We start from the raw sequence: 18,031 nt of genomic DNA on the forward strand, positions 1-18,031 counted from the left end.
TCAGGGAAGGAAGCACGCCCTTTACAGCAAGCCCTCATAGCACCTAGCGCAAAGCTTAAGTATGAGTATAGGCCTAAAACCATTTTGTTGGAATGCATGAATGAATGAATGTGTATTTATAGCTTGGTAAATATTTTGTATTTGCTATTAAGCAAATCTTTTTCTGTTTAAAGTTCTGTTTGTTAAAACAAGCTGTAAACGGAAATTACGGAAATTTACAATTTTGCATCCGAAAGGAACTTATAAGATTATCTACCTGAAGCGCTTTATTTGAAATGAGGAAACTGTCTATGGCCATACCACCCTGAATGCACCTGATCTCGTCTGGAATGGGGAGACTGAGGACCAGGGCTGAGTCATGTGTCAAGGTCTCACAGCAGCTGGTGGTAGAGCTGAAGTCACGGTGTCTCCTGATTCCCTTCTCATACTGATTCCACCAGGATATGCTGAGCATGTCTAAATCAGACTTAAAAAAAAAAAAAAAAAAATAACTTTATTTGGCCCTAGTGCCTGGCACATAGTAGGTTCACCATAAATGATTGTCCAGTGGAATTATGCCATGTGGTACAGCCTTTCAAACTCTTAATCTCTCACCCCTTATCGTCTACTCTGGAAAGGGCTTCTCCTTCTTTCTTGGCATATATCTGCCAAATATTTGACAAATCCTGGGGCTTTGAAAAGCAGTTGACCTTTCCCTCTCAGAAGTTAAAAAATGCCCAATATAATAGACCTATAGACACAGAGTCTGCTAACCGGTACTTTCCTTGGTGATTGGGAGAGGCATGCTTTTCTCTCTTTATGTCCTTCTTTCAGCCAATGGAGTGAAGAAGATGAGCTTGCTGATGCCAAGCAGAATTCAGAATGGATGGATGAGTGTCAGGATGGCATGTTTGAGGCCTGGTATGAAAAAATAGCCCAGGAAGATCCAGAGAAGCAGAGGAAAGTAAGACCTCTCAACTAGAGTACTCTGAAGTGATTTGCTAGGAGTTTGGAGAGGAGAGTTTGCCTGGGGGGGTGCTGGCAGGCTCTTTCCTGAGAGATCTGCAGGTGGCATTCAATACCCTAGTGAAGGGGTCCCCAACTGCTGAATGCAACCGAATGCAGGCTAGTGAGCAGCGGGCAAGTGAGGGAGGCTGAGCTCCGCCTCCCGTCAGATGAGCTGCGGCACTGGATTTTCATGGGAGCATGAGCCCACAATAAACTGTGCATGCGAGGGATCTAGTTTGTACGCTCCTTATTAGAATCTAATGACTGATGATCTGAGGTGGAACAGTTTCATCCCAAAACCATCCCCCACCCGGTCCTGTGCAGAAATTGTCTTCTACGTAATTGGTCCCTGGTGCCAAAAAGGGGGATTGCTGCCCTAGCGTCTGGTGTTTAACCTTTAACCTGAGGGGCTGTAAATCCTGATTTGACTACACTCAGAGTGGCCCCCTGCCATAGAGCTAGACTCATTGGAAAATTGGCTCTTAAATCTGATGTACAATATGAGGTGCCAATTTACTAATTTACAGTGAGAAATAGAATTGCTGGAGGGCCTGGGCTCTAGTGTCCTTGGAGCAGCACATTCTCTTCCTGTGGACAAGCAGCGTGGGAAGCCACGTTTCCATCAGAAGGCTGCCTGGTGAGCATGGGAGCAGCCGTATATATAGAGAGGGCATCAGAGCTGCATGATTCAGATGTGCAAAGGCTCAGGCTCAGGTAGCCCACTGTGTCCATCTCCACGTCAGGTGTTAAATCCATCGCTACCACATGTGCCAAGCATCTGCTGCCTCAGATTCATTCATTTTCTAAGTATCGAGTGCCTACTATGTGCCAGCCACTTTGTTCACATAGCACCACTGTGGTGCTTGGACGGAGCTTGCCAAGTGGGCCTTTGTGGCTTTTTGTCTCTCACACGTTAATACCTTTTGGGAGTTCTGTAGTTCTAAGGTGACTTGGCATATTTGCTCTGGTCTACTGTATGACCTACTGATTTAGATCCCTCATTTCCAGGCCCTAAAGAGAAACAATACTGTAGTCCAAGCACTTTCCAGTAAAGCAATTTGTTTGCTCATTAAACAGCACCCAGACTATCCCTGCAGAAAGTTTGCCTGTAAGTGCCAGGGACGATACTCCTTTTGCAGTGTTTCCTGTATCTGTGAACACTACCATTGTCCAACCACGTACCCAAGCCAGAAACTTTCTTCCCTTTTACTGATCCCCATATCCAGTCAGTCACCAAGGTTTCCCACTTCTGCCTCAACACCTCAAATCTACGCACCTTTCACCATCCCGCTTACTACTCAGTCCCAGCCCTTATAATGTGCCATGGGGTTCCTTTAACACTTTGGTCATGGTCAGTCTCCCTGAGTCCAGGCTTGCCCCCTTTGATCCATTCTTTCCTCAACTTCCAGAAGAACCATTAGAGCACTCCAGTCCGATCACATTACTCTTCTGTCTAAAAACAATCTGTAACTCCTAAGACTAACATTCAAGGCCCTTTGTGGTTTAACCTTTCTCTCTTCATCTGACTATTCCCCTCTGTACTGTATTCGACACACTGAGTCATGCCAATTTCATAAACCCGTCTCTCGTCCCCTTTTTGCTGTCTGTCAAATTTGCTATTCCTATCTGACATGCCCACGTCCCTTACCCCCACCCATCTAGTACCTGTTTGTCCTTTGGGTCTCAGCTAAGGAATTATCTCCTTTGGAAAACCTTCTTTGGCCTTCCGAATACCCATTGGTAGCCATAGTCCTCTGTCCTCTAAGCCTCCTGCATTTTCCTGTGAAAGCACTGGACATACTAAATGGTCATCACCTCCTTGATGGAATTCCCAACTAGACACTGAGGAGCTTATTCATCATCAAATCCTAGCACCTAGTACAGTGCCTGAAACATCTTTAGTACCTATTGAATGGAGGAATTGATTAGTGAATTGTGGCCACTTAGAAAATCTATCAGTTAATTGTATTTGTTTGGCCTTACAGATGCACATGTTTATTGCTCGCTACTGTGACCTGTTAAATGTGGACATCTCTTGTGATGGGTGTGATGAGATCGCCCCCTGGCATCGATACCGCTGTCTGCAGTGCAGCGACATGGATCTCTGCAAAACGTGCTTCCTAGGTAAATTTCATGAACTGAGTACGCCGTATCCAAAGGCAATATCACTTCTAATTTCTATGATCTTGTCATTTTTAAAAACTCTCAGTGTGCTAAATCAAAGTACTGCCCAGTGGTAGTTTCTCTGACTTCTTGGTGAACATGAGCCTTATCTCCTCAACTAAATGAAAAGCTCCACAGCCCTAATATCTGTCGTGCTTCCTTCTTCTATCATGCTGGGTGTAGCCACTTAATGTAACACTCGGGGCAAGTGTATGTATGTTCAGTGGAGTTTTCAGGAAATAGTGTTTGCTTCTGAATCATGCAGTGTTTACATGTAGCAAAATACACACACACACATAAGCAAGCTTCAAAAATCCTCTCACACACTTGACTTGTAGGTGCTGAGATAAAACAGATGCACAGTAGTGCACACCTGAGTGGCCTTTTTGCGTATGGCCCAGTGGTAAAAGACAGCCCTTGCCCTGGAACCATCTACAGTCCAGCAGGAGGACTGGACAGATCCACAGAATGTCTATTCCAGTACAGGAATGTGTATGCTGAGTTATAAATGAGGGTACAGATTGTTTCTGGAAAAGTTTAGAAGCAGTAGCAGCATTGCTGCAGGGAAGGATTTTGAAGGGGGTGGAATGAGAAGTGGTTTTTGAAGAGAGTTAGAACTGGATGATATGTAGGAAACGTTGGGGACGGTATCACCATCAAGGGCATAGCAAACCCTGGGACAGAGGAGTGTCTGTAGTGACTTTAGATGGACGTGCTGAAATGTTTGCCCAACTAAGTGATGGATTAAGACAGGTGGGGTCCCCAATTGTGGGACCCCGAGATACTAGGCTAAGGAGTTTGAATAGTCTTGAGACAGCGGGGAAGGTTTTTGAAGTAGATATTATTAATAACATGATGAGAGCCATGCTAGAGGAAGGTGATTCTGTCGGTGTTAAGAGTCTCCTTTAGGAAATCAGTCACAGTATTCACACAGGAGTGGGAGCCTGGACTGGGTTCATGGCAGTGAGAATGAACAGAAGTGGGCCAGGTGCAAGGAGCATTCTGCAGGGTCCATGACAGAGCTTAGAGTGAGAAGGGCCCAAGGGCCTTAGAGTGAGAAGGAGACCAGTTCAGCCCATCTCTTTCCTGACTGTTATTCTCTCTCACTCACTGGGTCTGGGTCTGGTTTTTTTTTTGTTTTTTGTTTTTTGTTTTCCCGAGACAAAGTCTCACTCTGTCACTCAGGCTAGAGTGCAGTGGCGCCATCTCAGCTCACTGCAACTTCCGCCTCCTGGGTTAAAGTGATTTTCCTGCTTCAGCCTCCCAAGTAGCTGAGAGTACAGGTGCCTACCACCACACGTGGCTAATTTTTGTATTTTTAATAGAGACGAGGTTTCACCATATTGCCCAGGCTGGTCTTGAACTCTTAGACTCAAGCGATCCGCCTGCCTTGGCCTCCCAAAGTGCTGGGATTACAGGCATGAGCCACAATGCCTGGCCCTTTTTTTATTTTTTTATTTTTATTTTTTTATTTTGGAAGTCTCTTTTCATTTGTGATTCTGGAGTGAAAAAGGAAGAGCAAATATCCTCATCAGTCCTCAGTCCTTGTTAACAGGAATACATCAACAGAGGCTTACTCTTTGTTAGTGGAGGGGTCATAGGAGATAGCTCACAAATTAACATGTGGACTTGTTTCCACCAAACAGCAGTCCTGATAATATATTTGATCTCACTGTACCATTGCCAAGAAATTCTGTGCCAAGAGTCTCATTCGTATGCCTCGAGCCACCCAGGCAGAGCACCCTGTCTCCAGAGAATGCCTGTGGGCCCTGTATCCCTGAGCAGTCACTTGGGAACGGCCCTGGTGCTGGGATTGGTTTGGGTTTGGAAACTAGCCCATCTAGGAGCCCTCTGCCTCATCCCCTCACACTGTTGTGTTTCTCCCCAGGTGGGGTGAAGCCTGAGGGCCACGGAGACAACCATGAAATGGTCAACATGGAGTTTACCTGTGACCACTGCCAGGGTTTGATCATAGGCCGGAGGATGAATTGCAATGTTTGCGATGACTTTGATCTTTGCTATGGATGCTATGCAGCGAAGAAATACTCCTACGGGTATGTCTCAAATGACCGTCGCCATGAAGCCTTTTCTTTACATGTTCCTTCACTTGAAAAGGGACTTCTTTCTTTTTATAAAAAAAGGTTTTTTTATTTAAAAATTTAAACATAACCAATAGTAAAGAGACTAACACAGTGAACCTTCATGTACCCATTACCCAGATTCAGCAGTTAGGAAGATTTTGTAATGTGTGCTTAGTTTATTCCTTTTTTTTTTTTTTCTATGTTAAAGTATTTTAAAGCCAATTCCAGGACTGGGCTTGGTGGCTCACGCCTATAATCCCAGCACTTTGAGAGGCCAAGGTGGGCACCATCACTTGTGATCAGGAGTTCGAGATCAGCCTGCCCAACATGGAGAAACCCCGTCTCTACTAAAAATACAAAAATTAGCTGGGTGTGGTGGCGGGTGCCTGTAATCCCAGCTACTTGGGAGGCTGAGGCAGGAGAATCGCTTGAACCCGGGAGGCGGAGGTTGCAGTGAGCTGAGTTTGCACCACTGCACTCCAGCCTGGGCGACAGAGCGAGACTCCATCTCAAATAAATAAATAAATAAATAAATAAATAAATAAAGCAAATTCCAGGCCTTAAATTATTTCCTTCCTACATACTTTATACCCCCTTTAAAAATTATGGGTTTTATTCACATTACCAAAATGCTATTACCACAGCTTCCAAAATCACAATAAGCAATTCTTCCTTAGTCCGGTTTCCACAGACAACCTCTGGGGATTGTGAAACCCTGAAAGGCATGTTCTGTGTTTGTGTTTCTTCATTTTTCTGGGGAGAGGGCCCACACCTTTCTTTACATTTTCAGTAACCGCATCCTATAGATGACTAATGCCCAGTTGCGACCACATGCTCTCCTGAGGCCCTGTGCTCCTGTTTGGAGCCACGTAAGCTTTTGGAGGGTTGTAAGCTTTACATGTGTCTTGCCTTTGCAGCCATTTGCCTACCCACAGCATCACGGCCCACCCAATGGTAACCATTCGGATCAGTGACCGGCAGAGGCTCATCCAGCCGTATATCCATAACTACTCCTGGCTGCTGTTTGCTGCCCTGGCTCTCTATAGCGCCCACCTGGCCAGTGCAGAGGATGTGGATGGGGAGAAGCTGGACCCCCAGACCCGCAGCAGTGCCACCACCCTGCGGAGCCAGTGCATGCAGCTCGTCGGGGACTGTCTAATGAAGGCTCATCAGGGAAAAGGTGACTTCCCAATGCACAGAAACCAAAACCAGCCCTCAGTTGCTGGTGACAAAAAGCCTTGGCAGATGTAAAATACTAAGCTTAGTTTACAGGTGACAAAATCCAGTTTTCCACAAAAGGGGCTTACCCTGGTGTGGAATTTAATTTTTAAGTTCCCCGATGGATTTTAGAGAAATGTTGGCATTGAAGTTCAACATTTTTCTCTGAAACTAATATTAATTAATACCTCAAACTAATCTTAAATAATAATTAAAACTCTTTATATCTGTGGATGCAGTCTAGTATTTGAATCTACCAAACTTTGCTGAAAGAATCCAGGCTTCTTAACCCGGAGTGTGAATCTGCTTCCACACAAGTGTATTCCAGATGAGAGCTGTTTACAAGTAAAATAGTTTAACAATATATCGACATGAATCTGACTTGACCAAGGAGTGGTGGGAAGCAAACAACTTGAAAGTTAAACCTTGGAGACATCTAAGTTCCTTCAGATAATGGCATCCCCATTCTAGTCAACATTAGGAAACCAGGCCTGTATGAGATAGCACATGGGTAACACCAGCACCTTAGAGCAATTCCCATACCCGTTTGCCAGTGAGAATTGAGTAGTCTGATCGTGTGGGGCTACTATAAAAGTATAATGTTGATTATTTTCTAAATAGACAATCCTGTTATATGTTTTATCTTCTGTTGTTAATGAAGTGCAGGTGTCCCTTGCTATTCAGCCTCTCACCATCTGAGATGAGGAGCTAGGTAGATTTAGACAGCGAGGGATGTTCATGTTGAGTCCTCTAGGATTTGTTTGTGCAGAACTCATTCATCTATTTCTATATAATGGCAAAGTAACTTATGGCACTTGCTGAAAAGAACTCTCGTTATAAAACTTTTAACCATTCTCTGATTTGCTTCCCACATAGGCCTTAAAGCTCTAGCTCTGCTGGGTGTATTGCCAGATGGGGACGCGAGCCCAGAAGATCAGGCCCTACCAGTCACTGTGCCCACCCGAGCGTCAGAGGAGCAGCTAGAGAAGAAAGCTGTCCAGGGTGCTGAGCTGTCAGAAGCAGGCAATGTAAATGACGATTCTTTACTACACAGAATCACAGGTTGAACTCTAGAGAGAGCCATTCACTCAGTGTAGCATAGCAGAGAGGTTAAGAGCACAGACTCCTAACCCAGACTGCTGGATTCACATGCCTGCTCCATCAAACCTTGGGCATGTTGTTCTCATCTCTTCAGTGTTTGTTTTATTTTCTTTTGTTTTGTTTTGAAACAGGGTCTCACTGTCGCCCAGGCTGGAGTGCAGTGGCGTGATCTTGGCTCACTGCAGCCTTGACCTCCCCAGGCTGAAGTGATCCTCCCACTTCATCCTTCTGAGTACCTGGGGCCACAGGCATGTGCTACCATGCCTGGCTAATTTTTGTATTTTTTGTAGAGACAGGGTTTTGCTATGTTGCCCAGGGTGGTCTTGAACTCCTGGGCTCAAGTGATCTGCTGGCCTTGGCCTTCCAAAGTGATGGGATTATAGGCATGAGCCACTGCACCCAGCCTGCCTCAGTTTTCTCATCTGTAAAATGGGATGATGATAATAATACTTGTAACATAGGCTTATTGTGAGGAGTTGTATATATTACGTACTTTGAGCTAGTGTATGTCAAGTGCTTAGAAGAGTTGGTAGTAAGTTCCGTATCTGTGTTAACCACTCCCATTACCTGTCTCCTAGTAGTTTTTATAAGAATTGAACAAGATTATGCACCTAAAGAAATTAATTGGCCAGGCATGGTGGCCTGTAATCCGAGCACATGGGGAGGCCAAGGTGGGCAGATCACGAGGTCAGATGTTCGAGACCAGCCTGGCCAACATGGTGAAACCCTGTCTCTACTAAAAATACAAAAAAAGAAAAAAATTAGCCAGGCTGGTGTCACGCGCCTGTAGTCCCAGCTACTCGAGAGGCAGGGGAATCGCTTGAACCCGGGAGGCGGAGGTTGCAGTGAGCCAAGATGGCTCCACTGCACTCCAACCTGGGCGACAGAGCAAGACTCCATCTCAAAAAAAAAAAAAAAAAAAAAGTCATTCCTAGCCCATGGTGTACATTGTATCTGTGTAGCTGTATTTGTATTCAGTCAACAATTAGGTATTACTGAATGCTTACTGTTTACCAGGTAGACACAGTAATTTACACATAGTTGCATAAACAGAAAAGCCATTCTGGATCCAGGTATAACCTGTGATAATGGCACTAAAGATTGTTTTATGGAAGAGCACGCCATTTTTTTCTATGATGCTGCCTCCAGAGCTTGAGTTTCTGCTGAAAAGGCCCTTGACTGCCACAGGGGTCGTTGATGTTGCTGTCCTCTGTCTGTCGGGTTGCTAGTTCAAGGATTCCCCCATCTGGTGGTTGTAGCTCATCAAGGTCCCATTCTCATGTGGAGGAATACAAAAGCAAAACTGGCCAGCAGAAACATGAACATTTTTATTATTTCCATTCAGCCAGAGAGTTAGTAGAAGACCGGCCACATAATCATCAAGCCTGTCTCTCAACCGTCCACATTTTTTCCATGAAACCCCTTCTGTAGGCAGCACTTTAACCACCCACGGATTGTGATGGGAACAAAGAGAACATTGTTAGGAGAAATGGGATTAATCAGTAGTCCTCACCTTCGAGCCTGGGAATATTTGTATCTTCTTGTGAGCCCTCAGCATCTTACAACTAACCTTCCATCCATAAGCACTGTGCTTCCCCGTTTATCCTTTTATTTATGTCAGAATGGGCTCATAGGGTTTTTTTTTATTCAATGGATAAAAATCTATTACTTTTCTTATTTTTTTTGAGACAGGGTCTCGCTCTGTTACCCAGGCTGGAGTGCAGTGGTATGATCTTGGCTCACTGCAACCTCTGCCTCCTGGGCTCCAGCGATCCTCCCACCTCAGCCTCTCGAGTAACTGGGACTACAGGTGCATGCCATCATGCCAGTTAATTTTGTAGTTTTTGTAGGGATAGGGTTTTGCCATGTTACCCGGTTGGTCTCGAACTCCTGGACTCAAGCAATCCATCTGCCTCAGTCACCCAAAGTGCTAGGATTACAGGCCTGAGCCACTGTGCCTGACCCATTATTTATTTTGATGCTCAAATTGTCCCATGTTTGGGCAGTGGAAACTGCTCCTCCGTGGCTTTTGTGTTCTTTTGATATGTTGCCATATTTTTTGAACAGTTCCTTAATTTTTGATAGAGAAAGATGTTTCAGGCTCTTCTTAGGCCTTCCCTGCCTCAGGATTGAAATGGGACTTTTTCCAAAGAGGTCCCAGGGCATCGTTTTTATTCTTGAGCCATTCCCACCTTTTGAGTCCCCTTCCCACCCACCAGCAGCCAGGTGCACCCAGAGTGTCCTGCCTCTGGCTCATCCTCTTAGTCTTCTAGTAAAGCTGCAAGCGATTTCCAGCACTGTCCCCACAACTGAACCTGAGTGTTGCCACTACAGTGGCCATAAGGACCGTATCCCATTGGGGCCCCTAGGACAGATCACTGTTTTTCAACTCTCACATGCTTCTAAGCAACCCCAGGGCCCTGGTAAGGGTATTTACCTTTTCTCCCTCCAATGACTAGAGATCCTTTTTGTTTTGAGCAACTGAGAAACCAACCTTAGCCAGAGGCATCATCCAGAAGATTCTGTCTACAGTGTCCTGTGATAACAGGAAAAAAGATAAGTCATTTGTCACAACTTGGGAATTATATTGTCTTCACAAGTGACATATGGTACAGGCAGTATGGTGTCAGGTCTTTTCAGAGGGTACATTTAACAAAGCAAGTAGCTCTCCCAGTTTCATTCCTCTCTTAGGACAGTCTTACAGTCACATTTTTCTCAGAAAGAGGTTGAAGGTAGGATTAATGTTGAGGTTACATATGCAGAGAGGGGAGGATGAGTTAGGTACCCCTTGGAGACGGCATGCCTCCTCCTGAATGTTTGGTGTTGAATCACACTCCACCTTTGGCCGCAAAGAGTGAAAGTCACGTTTGGCCTTCTCAGACCTGAAGCTGGGGAGCCTCCACCATGCACAGAAGACTTCCCATGTAGCCACAGTTCCACACATAAGCCTGTGTGACAATAGGGAAAGGCACCCTGAGGGTCCCAGGAGTGCAGACAATCACTGGGGAGATTCTGAGTGACTTCTCAGGAAATGCAGCTGACAACTGTCACCTCACCCATCTGGGCAGCTCACTAGACGCCTGATTCCAGAAAAGTCTCCCACCTCCAGGGAGGGCCCCTTTAACAAGTCTCATTGCCAAAATGGGGTTCTCAAAAGGGCATCAAAGGTATGTTTATTCTGTTTTTTAAAATAAAGACGCCGGGCGTGGTGGCTCACGCCTGTAATCCCAGCACTTTGGGAGGCCAACGTGGGCGGATCACAAGGTCAGGAGATCAAGACCATCTTAGCTAACATGGTGAAACCTCATCTCTACTAAAAATACAAAAAATTAGCTGGGCGTGGTGGCGGGCACCTGTAGTCCCAGCTACTTGGGAGGCTGAGGCAGGAGAATCACTTGAACCTGGGAGGCGGAGCTTGCAGTGAGCCGAGATCGTGCCACTGCACTCCAGCCTGGGCGACAGAGTGAGACTCCATCTCAAAAAAAAAAAAAAAAAAAAAAAAGAAAAGAAAAAAACAGCAGCTAGGAAAGAATGCTAAAACCTGGTAGAAAGGATGTGATTAGTTAGGTTTAGGAGTAGCATCCGGTTTTGTTTGATCAAGTGACGTGTGTGGCTGGCTTTATGTACACCTTCCATGCTAATTAACAAAGGCAAATTCTATAGAAAACTAAGAGAGGAAATATACACAACCCACAACTCTGTCCCGCAGCCCACAGAATGCCAGTTTCTACAGCAATAAAATAGCTTCATCTATGGCAGTGAAAACAATGTCATATTTCTAGGCTACAGAATTGATGTAGTCTTATCTTCATCATATTAAAGATAATGTTAGATATCAAGAATTTTCTAATTCTGTAATTAAAGATTTGTTTGGTCTTCTTTTTTTTTTTTTTTTTTTTGAGATGGAGTCTCACTCTGTCGCCGAGGCTGGAGTGCAGTGGTGTAATCTCGGCTCACTGCAAGCTCCGCCTCCCGGGTTCACGCCATTCTCCTGCCTCAGCCTCTCCGAGTAGCTGGGACTACAGGTGCCCGCCACCACGCCCGACTAATTTTTTTGTAGTTTTAGTAGAGATGGGGTTTCACCGTGGTCTCGATCTCCTGACCTCGTGATCCACCCGCCTCAGCCTCCCACAAGTGCTGGGATTACAAGCGTGAGGCACCATGCCCGGCCTTGTTTGGTTTTCATACTGAAGAAAACAAAGTACATTAACGATAGTCACCAGAATGTACTAGAAGGGAAGTCACAACTTTTTATACTCACAGAGTCAAAAGAAAAAGAAAGAAAGAATTTCACAGCTTTGTTGTTTTCCTCAGGGAACAACTTTCCGTACTTGGTTTCTGGAAGCTAAATAGAATGTGTGAGAGGTTTTTAATAGAGCCATTTCTTATGGGACTGCAGGCTCTGACAGAGGGACATTTGGAAGGTGGGGGATGCGATGCAATGGTTACTATCTTATTTTTTTTGAGACAGAGTCTTGCTCTGTCGCCCAGGCTGGAGTGCAGTGGTGCAATCTCGGCTCACTACAGCCTCCTCCTTCTGGGTTGAAGCGATTCTCTGCCTCAGCCTCCTGAGTAGCTGGGATTACAGGCGCACGCCACCACGCCCAGCTAATTTTTGTATTTTTAGTAGAGATGGGGTGGCCAGGCTGGTGTTGAACTCCTGTCCTCAAGGGATCTGCCCGCCTTGGCCTCCCAAAGTGCTGGGATTACAGACGTGAGCCATCACGCCCAGCCCAATGGTTACTGTCTTAATTAGAATATAGATTTATCATAAGAAATGAGTGGCATAGGCGAGGTGTGGTAGCTCACACCTGTAATCCCAGCACTTTAAGAGGACGAGGTGGGCAGATCACGAGGTCAAGAGATCAAAACCATCCTGGCCAACATGGTGAAACCCTATTTCTACTAAAAATACAAAAATTAGCTGGGCATGGTGGCGTGTGCCTGTAGTCCCAGCTACTCAGGAGGCTAAGGCAGGAGGATCACTTGAACCTGGGAGGCGGAGGTTGCAGTGAGCCAAGATCGCACCACTACACTCTAGCCTGGTGACAGAGCGAGACTCTATCTAAAAAAAAAACACACACACACACAAAAAGAAGAAATAAGTGGCATTTTCTAATGGCATTCAAAAGGTTTTTAGTCTATGAAGACTGGCTAATCATTAAAAAGTTATCATAATCATGCAGCAAACTTTGTTGTAAGAAACCTTAATTGTTTTACACTTTTTTTTTTTTTTTAGGGAAAGAGAGCTGTTCATGAGGAAGTCAGACCCGTAGATTTCAAGCAGAGAAATAAGGCAGATAAAGGTGTATCATTAACGAAGGATCCTTCATGCCAGACCCAAATTTCAGATTCACCTGCAGATGCTAGCCCACCTACAGGACTTCCAGGTAAAGACTATTTGACCATTATCTTGATCTCTTTCATCTTAAAATGCACATATACCCATCCCTGAGCTGTTTGTGGCACACAGCTTGACATTGGCTAGACGCCAGGGGTGCGTGGTTTCTCAGTTCTGTTCAGATGGTGCTGATGACACTTCGAACGTCATCTTTCTTCACTTTGACGGCTTTCCTACCTTATTTATTTCCTGTATTTACTAAGTGCTTTCTATATGCTAAGCACTGTGCTAGACCTTGGGGATGAAACAGGGACTGAATCAGACAGATAGACACGTGGTTCCTGCCCTCGTGGAACTCACAGTCCAGGAGGGCTTAAGACACAGGTGCAGGTAACTGTAATTTGAGGCAGAATGAGGTGTAAGTGGGTATTAACAGTGATTGGTGTCTCTCTGGGGCAGACTGTATCCTCATAAAGCTTTAGAGAGGGAGAGATCTAGGGGACCCTGAATGTGCTAGGATCTGCAATAGGGATGGGCGTTCAGAGAAGAAAGGACAACAGGAGCAGAGGCCCTAAAGTAAAGAAGTCCCTCTTGGCAGGTGTGTAGGGTGGAGTGGAACACTAGAGGATGATAAAGGAGAGATGCTGCTGAAGGCTTCAGCCTGCCAGAGGATAGCAGCCCCAAGGTCAGAGCTGGCTTAGGAGGATTGAGGAGCATGCTGTGGGCTCAGGAGACTGGAGGCAAGTCCCAGCCTCCTCTTTATGGTGGCCCGGAGTGCAGGATTTTCCCCACCTTCCTGCTCTGTGATGGCAGGGTGAGCACGTGGCATTCTGCCCTCTCTGTCTGATGCTCATCTATGCAGTGTGTATAATTCTGAGTTCCAGAAAACAGTCTGACACTCCACATCAATCCAAATCATCAAAATTCACTGGGGTCTCATTCCCCTGAGGATCAGCATCCTGGTTCATAGGCAGTTTATTCATTCATCAAGTATTAAGTACCTGCCATGCTCCAGAAACACCTCTAGGTGCTTGAGATACATCACTGAAAGAAACAAAAATCTGAAAGAAGGCAGACAGTAAACAATAAATATAAATTATGTGGAATGTGAAAAGGTGATGAAATGGTGTGAGCACAGCAGAGCAGGCTCAGGGAAATGAGGAGGGTGGGGGTAAGAGAGCTGGGGGAGGACAGTCTTTCATTTAAACAGGGCTCAGGCAGGCCTCCTGGAGAAGGAAACAGCTGAGCGCAGACATGCCCGCCATAGGCTTTTAAAATCCCAGCTTTAGGCCAGGCGCAGTGGCTCACTCCTGTAATCCCAGCACTTTGGGAGGCTGAGGTGGGCGGATCACTTGAGGTCAAGAGTTCAAGACAGCCTGGCCAACATGGTGAAACCTCGTCTCTACTAAATATACAAAAATTAGCTGGGCAAGGTGGCACATGCCTGTAATCCCAGCTACTTGGGAGGCTGAGGTGGGAGAATTGCTTGAACCCAGGAGGTGGAGGTTGCAGTGAGCCGAGATTGTGCCATTGCACTGCAGCCTGGGCAACAGAGTGAGATTCCCTCTCAAATTTAAAAAATAAATGAATAAAATCCCAGCTTTATTCCGTAGCAGCACAGGGGGCAGTGCAGTGTTTTACTTGCCTCTTCATACATGTAGAGACGCAGGCAAATTCTGAAAGTTTGTTTTACCACTTAGATGCTGAAGATTCAGAAGTGTCATCTCAGAAGCCCATAGAGGAAAAAGCAGTTACTCCAAGCCCTGAGCAAGTGTTTGCTGAGTGTTCCCAGAAGAGGATTTTGGGATTACTAGCAGCCATGTTACCTCCCTTAAAGTCGGTAAGGGCAATTTATTTTTAAAAGAGGGGGTGGTGGTATGCATAGAAAAAGGTTTTGGAAAGCCATATACTGAAACAAATGATGACAATCATCTCTGTATCCTTAAGGGTAGGATTAGAAGTTATAATTATTTTCTTCTGACCCTTTCTATATTTTGTAACTATGTGTGTGTGTGTGTGTATAAAACAATATATTTATATATATAATGCTTATAATGATTTTTTCTACCTTTTTATTTTGAAAAGTTTTAAGCTCATAGAAAACTTCAAAGAACAATGAATGAAGATCTTCACCTAGATTCACCAGTTGTTAATATTTTGCTTTATCTCTGTTTATATTTTTTTCTGAACTTTTGAAAATGAGTCGAAGCCATCATTGACACTTCACCCTCAATACTTCTCTCCTTAAAGTACATTCTCCTATATAACCACAATGTCATCATTAGCTTACAATTTTTAGCATTGATAGAATAGTTTTATACATATAGCCTAAATACAGATATTCCCAATTATTCCCGAAATGTGCTTTACAGGTTTGTTTGTTTTTTTAAAATCAGGATCCTCTTAAAAATTCCATTGTATTTAAATGTCATGCCGATTTTGTCTTTAATCTGCTTCCCTTGCCTTTTTTTAAACTTTCAAAACATTGACATTTTAAAGACTCTGGACAGTTTAGATATGCCTTCATTATTCTTTTTCATAATTTTCTAGACTGTTCCTGTATATATATTTTTTCCATACGAACTTTAGTGTCATTTTTATCGTATTAAAGAAAAGATCCTGTTAGCTTTTTCACTGAGCCGATAGTGAATTTATTTATTAATTTAGGAATCGCTGACAATCTTTACAGTGTTCTCCCACTTTTTCTAGTAAACAGAGAGGAATCAGAGACAAAGCTAGCAGGCTGCCGAAACAGGATTTTCCAAGTTGGCAGGGCTTTGGAGAAGGGAAGGTGCCCGCAGGACCCAAGGTTTGGTCCTCAGATTTTTGAGTCCAAGGACTCTTTTTTTTTTTTTTTTTTAGCAGTTTGCCAGGAGATGCTCAGACTCAGAGGAATGAACTTTTACATGGGAGTTGAGGCTGATTTATAAATCAGTCACAATTCACAGGGGTATGTGTCTGGCAGGAAAATCAATATGTGTTCCCTCTTGGTATGGAAATCCCTCCTGAAGACCACACTAGCTCAGAAGGTTGTATGGTGCACATGGAACCAGAATGAGGAGAACAGGATATTTTGAAGATGTGTTTTTCTTCACCTGGATGAACTGGCTGCACCTGTCTAGGTAGCTGGTAATTCACCTCTGAAATCAGTACCCTCAGGCTTGGACAGTGCAGTCACTATCCTGGTCTTTGCCTGCCCTCCCCAACCTTTGGAGGCTGAGCAGGCACATCAGCCCAAGCCTTTCTTCTCTCTTAATAGCCATGACTGATTTCTGCTAACTTTAGCTGCCTCCGTGTCAATTAGAGCTGCACCTTTTCCATAGCTCACTGGGTAGCACGTTGAGCAACCGTCTCTTGGGGTAGGGCCCTTCTGCAATTGGATCTTAGCCTTTTTATGTTGATTTTACCAATTTCACTGTAAGAGTGACCTTTTCCTGACTGGGTCTCAGCTATGTTATAACCATGTGTGTTACGGGCAGCCAGCTTACTTCTGATGGGATCACCTGGTTAACTGCTCTGTGCCAGCTGACTGTCCCCATCCCAGCCCTGCTCCAGTGCACATTTTTGCCTGCCCTTTCCTAAGTTATTTTCTCTTTTTTTTGTAATCATTCATGAAGTCTGTATCATATTTCTTATAGAAACATGGTTATAGTTAAATTTTTACCCACTTTTTTCAGCCTGTATTTCTCTCTTAATTAACAGTGTAACCTTTTTACCTTCTCTTCCAAACAAAGTGAGACCTTTTATTCCTTGACAAGATAGAGATGCTTTTATTTCCCTCATCATATCCCAAGTGTGCAAATTATCTGTAATTTTAGCTCTGGATCATTTGGTTGGTTGGCTGCTTTGGAGTTTTTTGTTGTATCTTTTGGGTTTTGCCTCTCTCAAACTACTTTTAGAATTTTAGACCATATGGTAATTAATTATTGATAGTTACAGTGTTGGCTGCATGTGATTTATTAGTTACTATTTCTTCCTTCTGAATTATTTATTCTAATTCATGTTTTGTTGTGCTAGAATACTTCCTCAAATGCTTTTTGAGGAAAGGCTACATGTAAATATGGGAAGACAGTCTGGGTGTGGGATTACAGGGACACAGTCCTCATCATCCAGACCTCTGTGACATTGCTGCATAGTCTTCCACCATCTAGAACAACCGATGAGAAGTCCAGTATTAACATGATATCAACTGACTTTTTTTGCCTAAATATTTTCTTTTTTTAACCCTTGGAATTCAGACGTTTCATTAGACTGTGACAAAATAGGTATTATCTCTGTGAGAAGGGTTTTGTAAAATAATTTTTAAAAAGATATTCTCGGCCGGGCACGGTGGCTCACGTCTGTAATCCCAGCACTTTGGGTGGCCAAGGCGGGCAGATCACGAGGTCAGGAGATGGAGACCATCCTGGCTAACACTGTGAAACCCCGTCTCTACTGAAAATACAAAAAAATTAGCTGGGCGTGGTGGCGGGCGCCTGTAGTCCCAGTTACTCGGGAGGCTGAGGCAGGAGAATGGCATGAACCCAGGAGGCGGAGCTTGCAGTGAGCTGAGATCGTGCCACTGCACTCCAGCCTGGGCAACAGAGTGAGACTCCGTCTCAAAAAAAAAAAAAAAAAAAAGTTCTCTTTCTGTGTTCCTTCCCAGCATCATTTGCTTTTCTGATTAAAAACTCCATTTTTACTTCAGCTAAGGAAATGCCTTTCTGCCATTGTTTGGCTTTGCTTCTGTATCTGCCCCATTCGCATCTCCTGGATGCAGGGTGGATTTTTTGTTTGTTTGTTTGTTTGATCTCACTCTGTCCCCCAGGCTGGAGTTCAGTGGTGCGATTTCAGCTCACTGCAACCTCCACCTCCTGGGTTCAAGCGATTCTTGTGCCTCAGCCCCCTGACTAGCTGGGATTACAGGTGCATGCCACCTCGCCCAGCTGATTTTTGTGTTTTTTTAGTAGAGATGGGGTTTCACTATGTTGGCCAGGCTGGTCTAGAACTGCCGAGCTCAAGCAGTCTGCCCACCTCAGCCTCCCAAAGTGCTGGGATGACAGGCGTGAGCCACTGCGCCTGGCCAGGATGGACCCCTTGAATCTACCCTCCATCTTTTCTTCAGTTTGGTCGTATTTTTCAAGTTTATCTCTTGTTCTGA

At 44.6% G+C, this 18,031-nt stretch overlaps 1 protein-coding gene across 4 annotated transcripts in view; it reads left to right on the forward strand.

Annotated features, from left to right (window-relative positions):
- ZZEF1 (zinc finger ZZ-type and EF-hand domain containing 1) overlaps positions 1–18,031 on the forward strand; it is a 136,151-nt gene that overhangs the window by 83,713 nt on the left and 34,407 nt on the right. For all 4 annotated transcript variants that reach the window (XR_004026947.1, XM_030799531.1, XM_030799532.1 and 1 more), the window contains exons 33-39: positions 814–943; positions 2,973–3,111; positions 5,039–5,204; positions 6,149–6,411; positions 7,326–7,477; positions 12,790–12,940; positions 14,592–14,731. Coding sequence is in view for 3 of the 4 variants with exons in the window: in XM_030799531.1 (XP_030655391.1) it covers positions 814–943; positions 2,973–3,111; positions 5,039–5,204; positions 6,149–6,411; positions 7,326–7,477; positions 12,790–12,940; positions 14,592–14,731 (1,141 nt within the window). In the remaining variant the exon portion in view is untranslated. The remainder of the gene's footprint in view (positions 1–813; positions 944–2,972; positions 3,112–5,038; positions 5,205–6,148; positions 6,412–7,325; positions 7,478–12,789; positions 12,941–14,591; positions 14,732–18,031) is intronic.

The sequence above is a fragment of the Nomascus leucogenys genome, chromosome 19 (assembly GCF_006542625.1).
Source record: "Nomascus leucogenys isolate Asia chromosome 19, Asia_NLE_v1, whole genome shotgun sequence".
NCBI lineage: Eukaryota > Metazoa > Chordata > Mammalia > Primates > Hylobatidae > Nomascus > Nomascus leucogenys.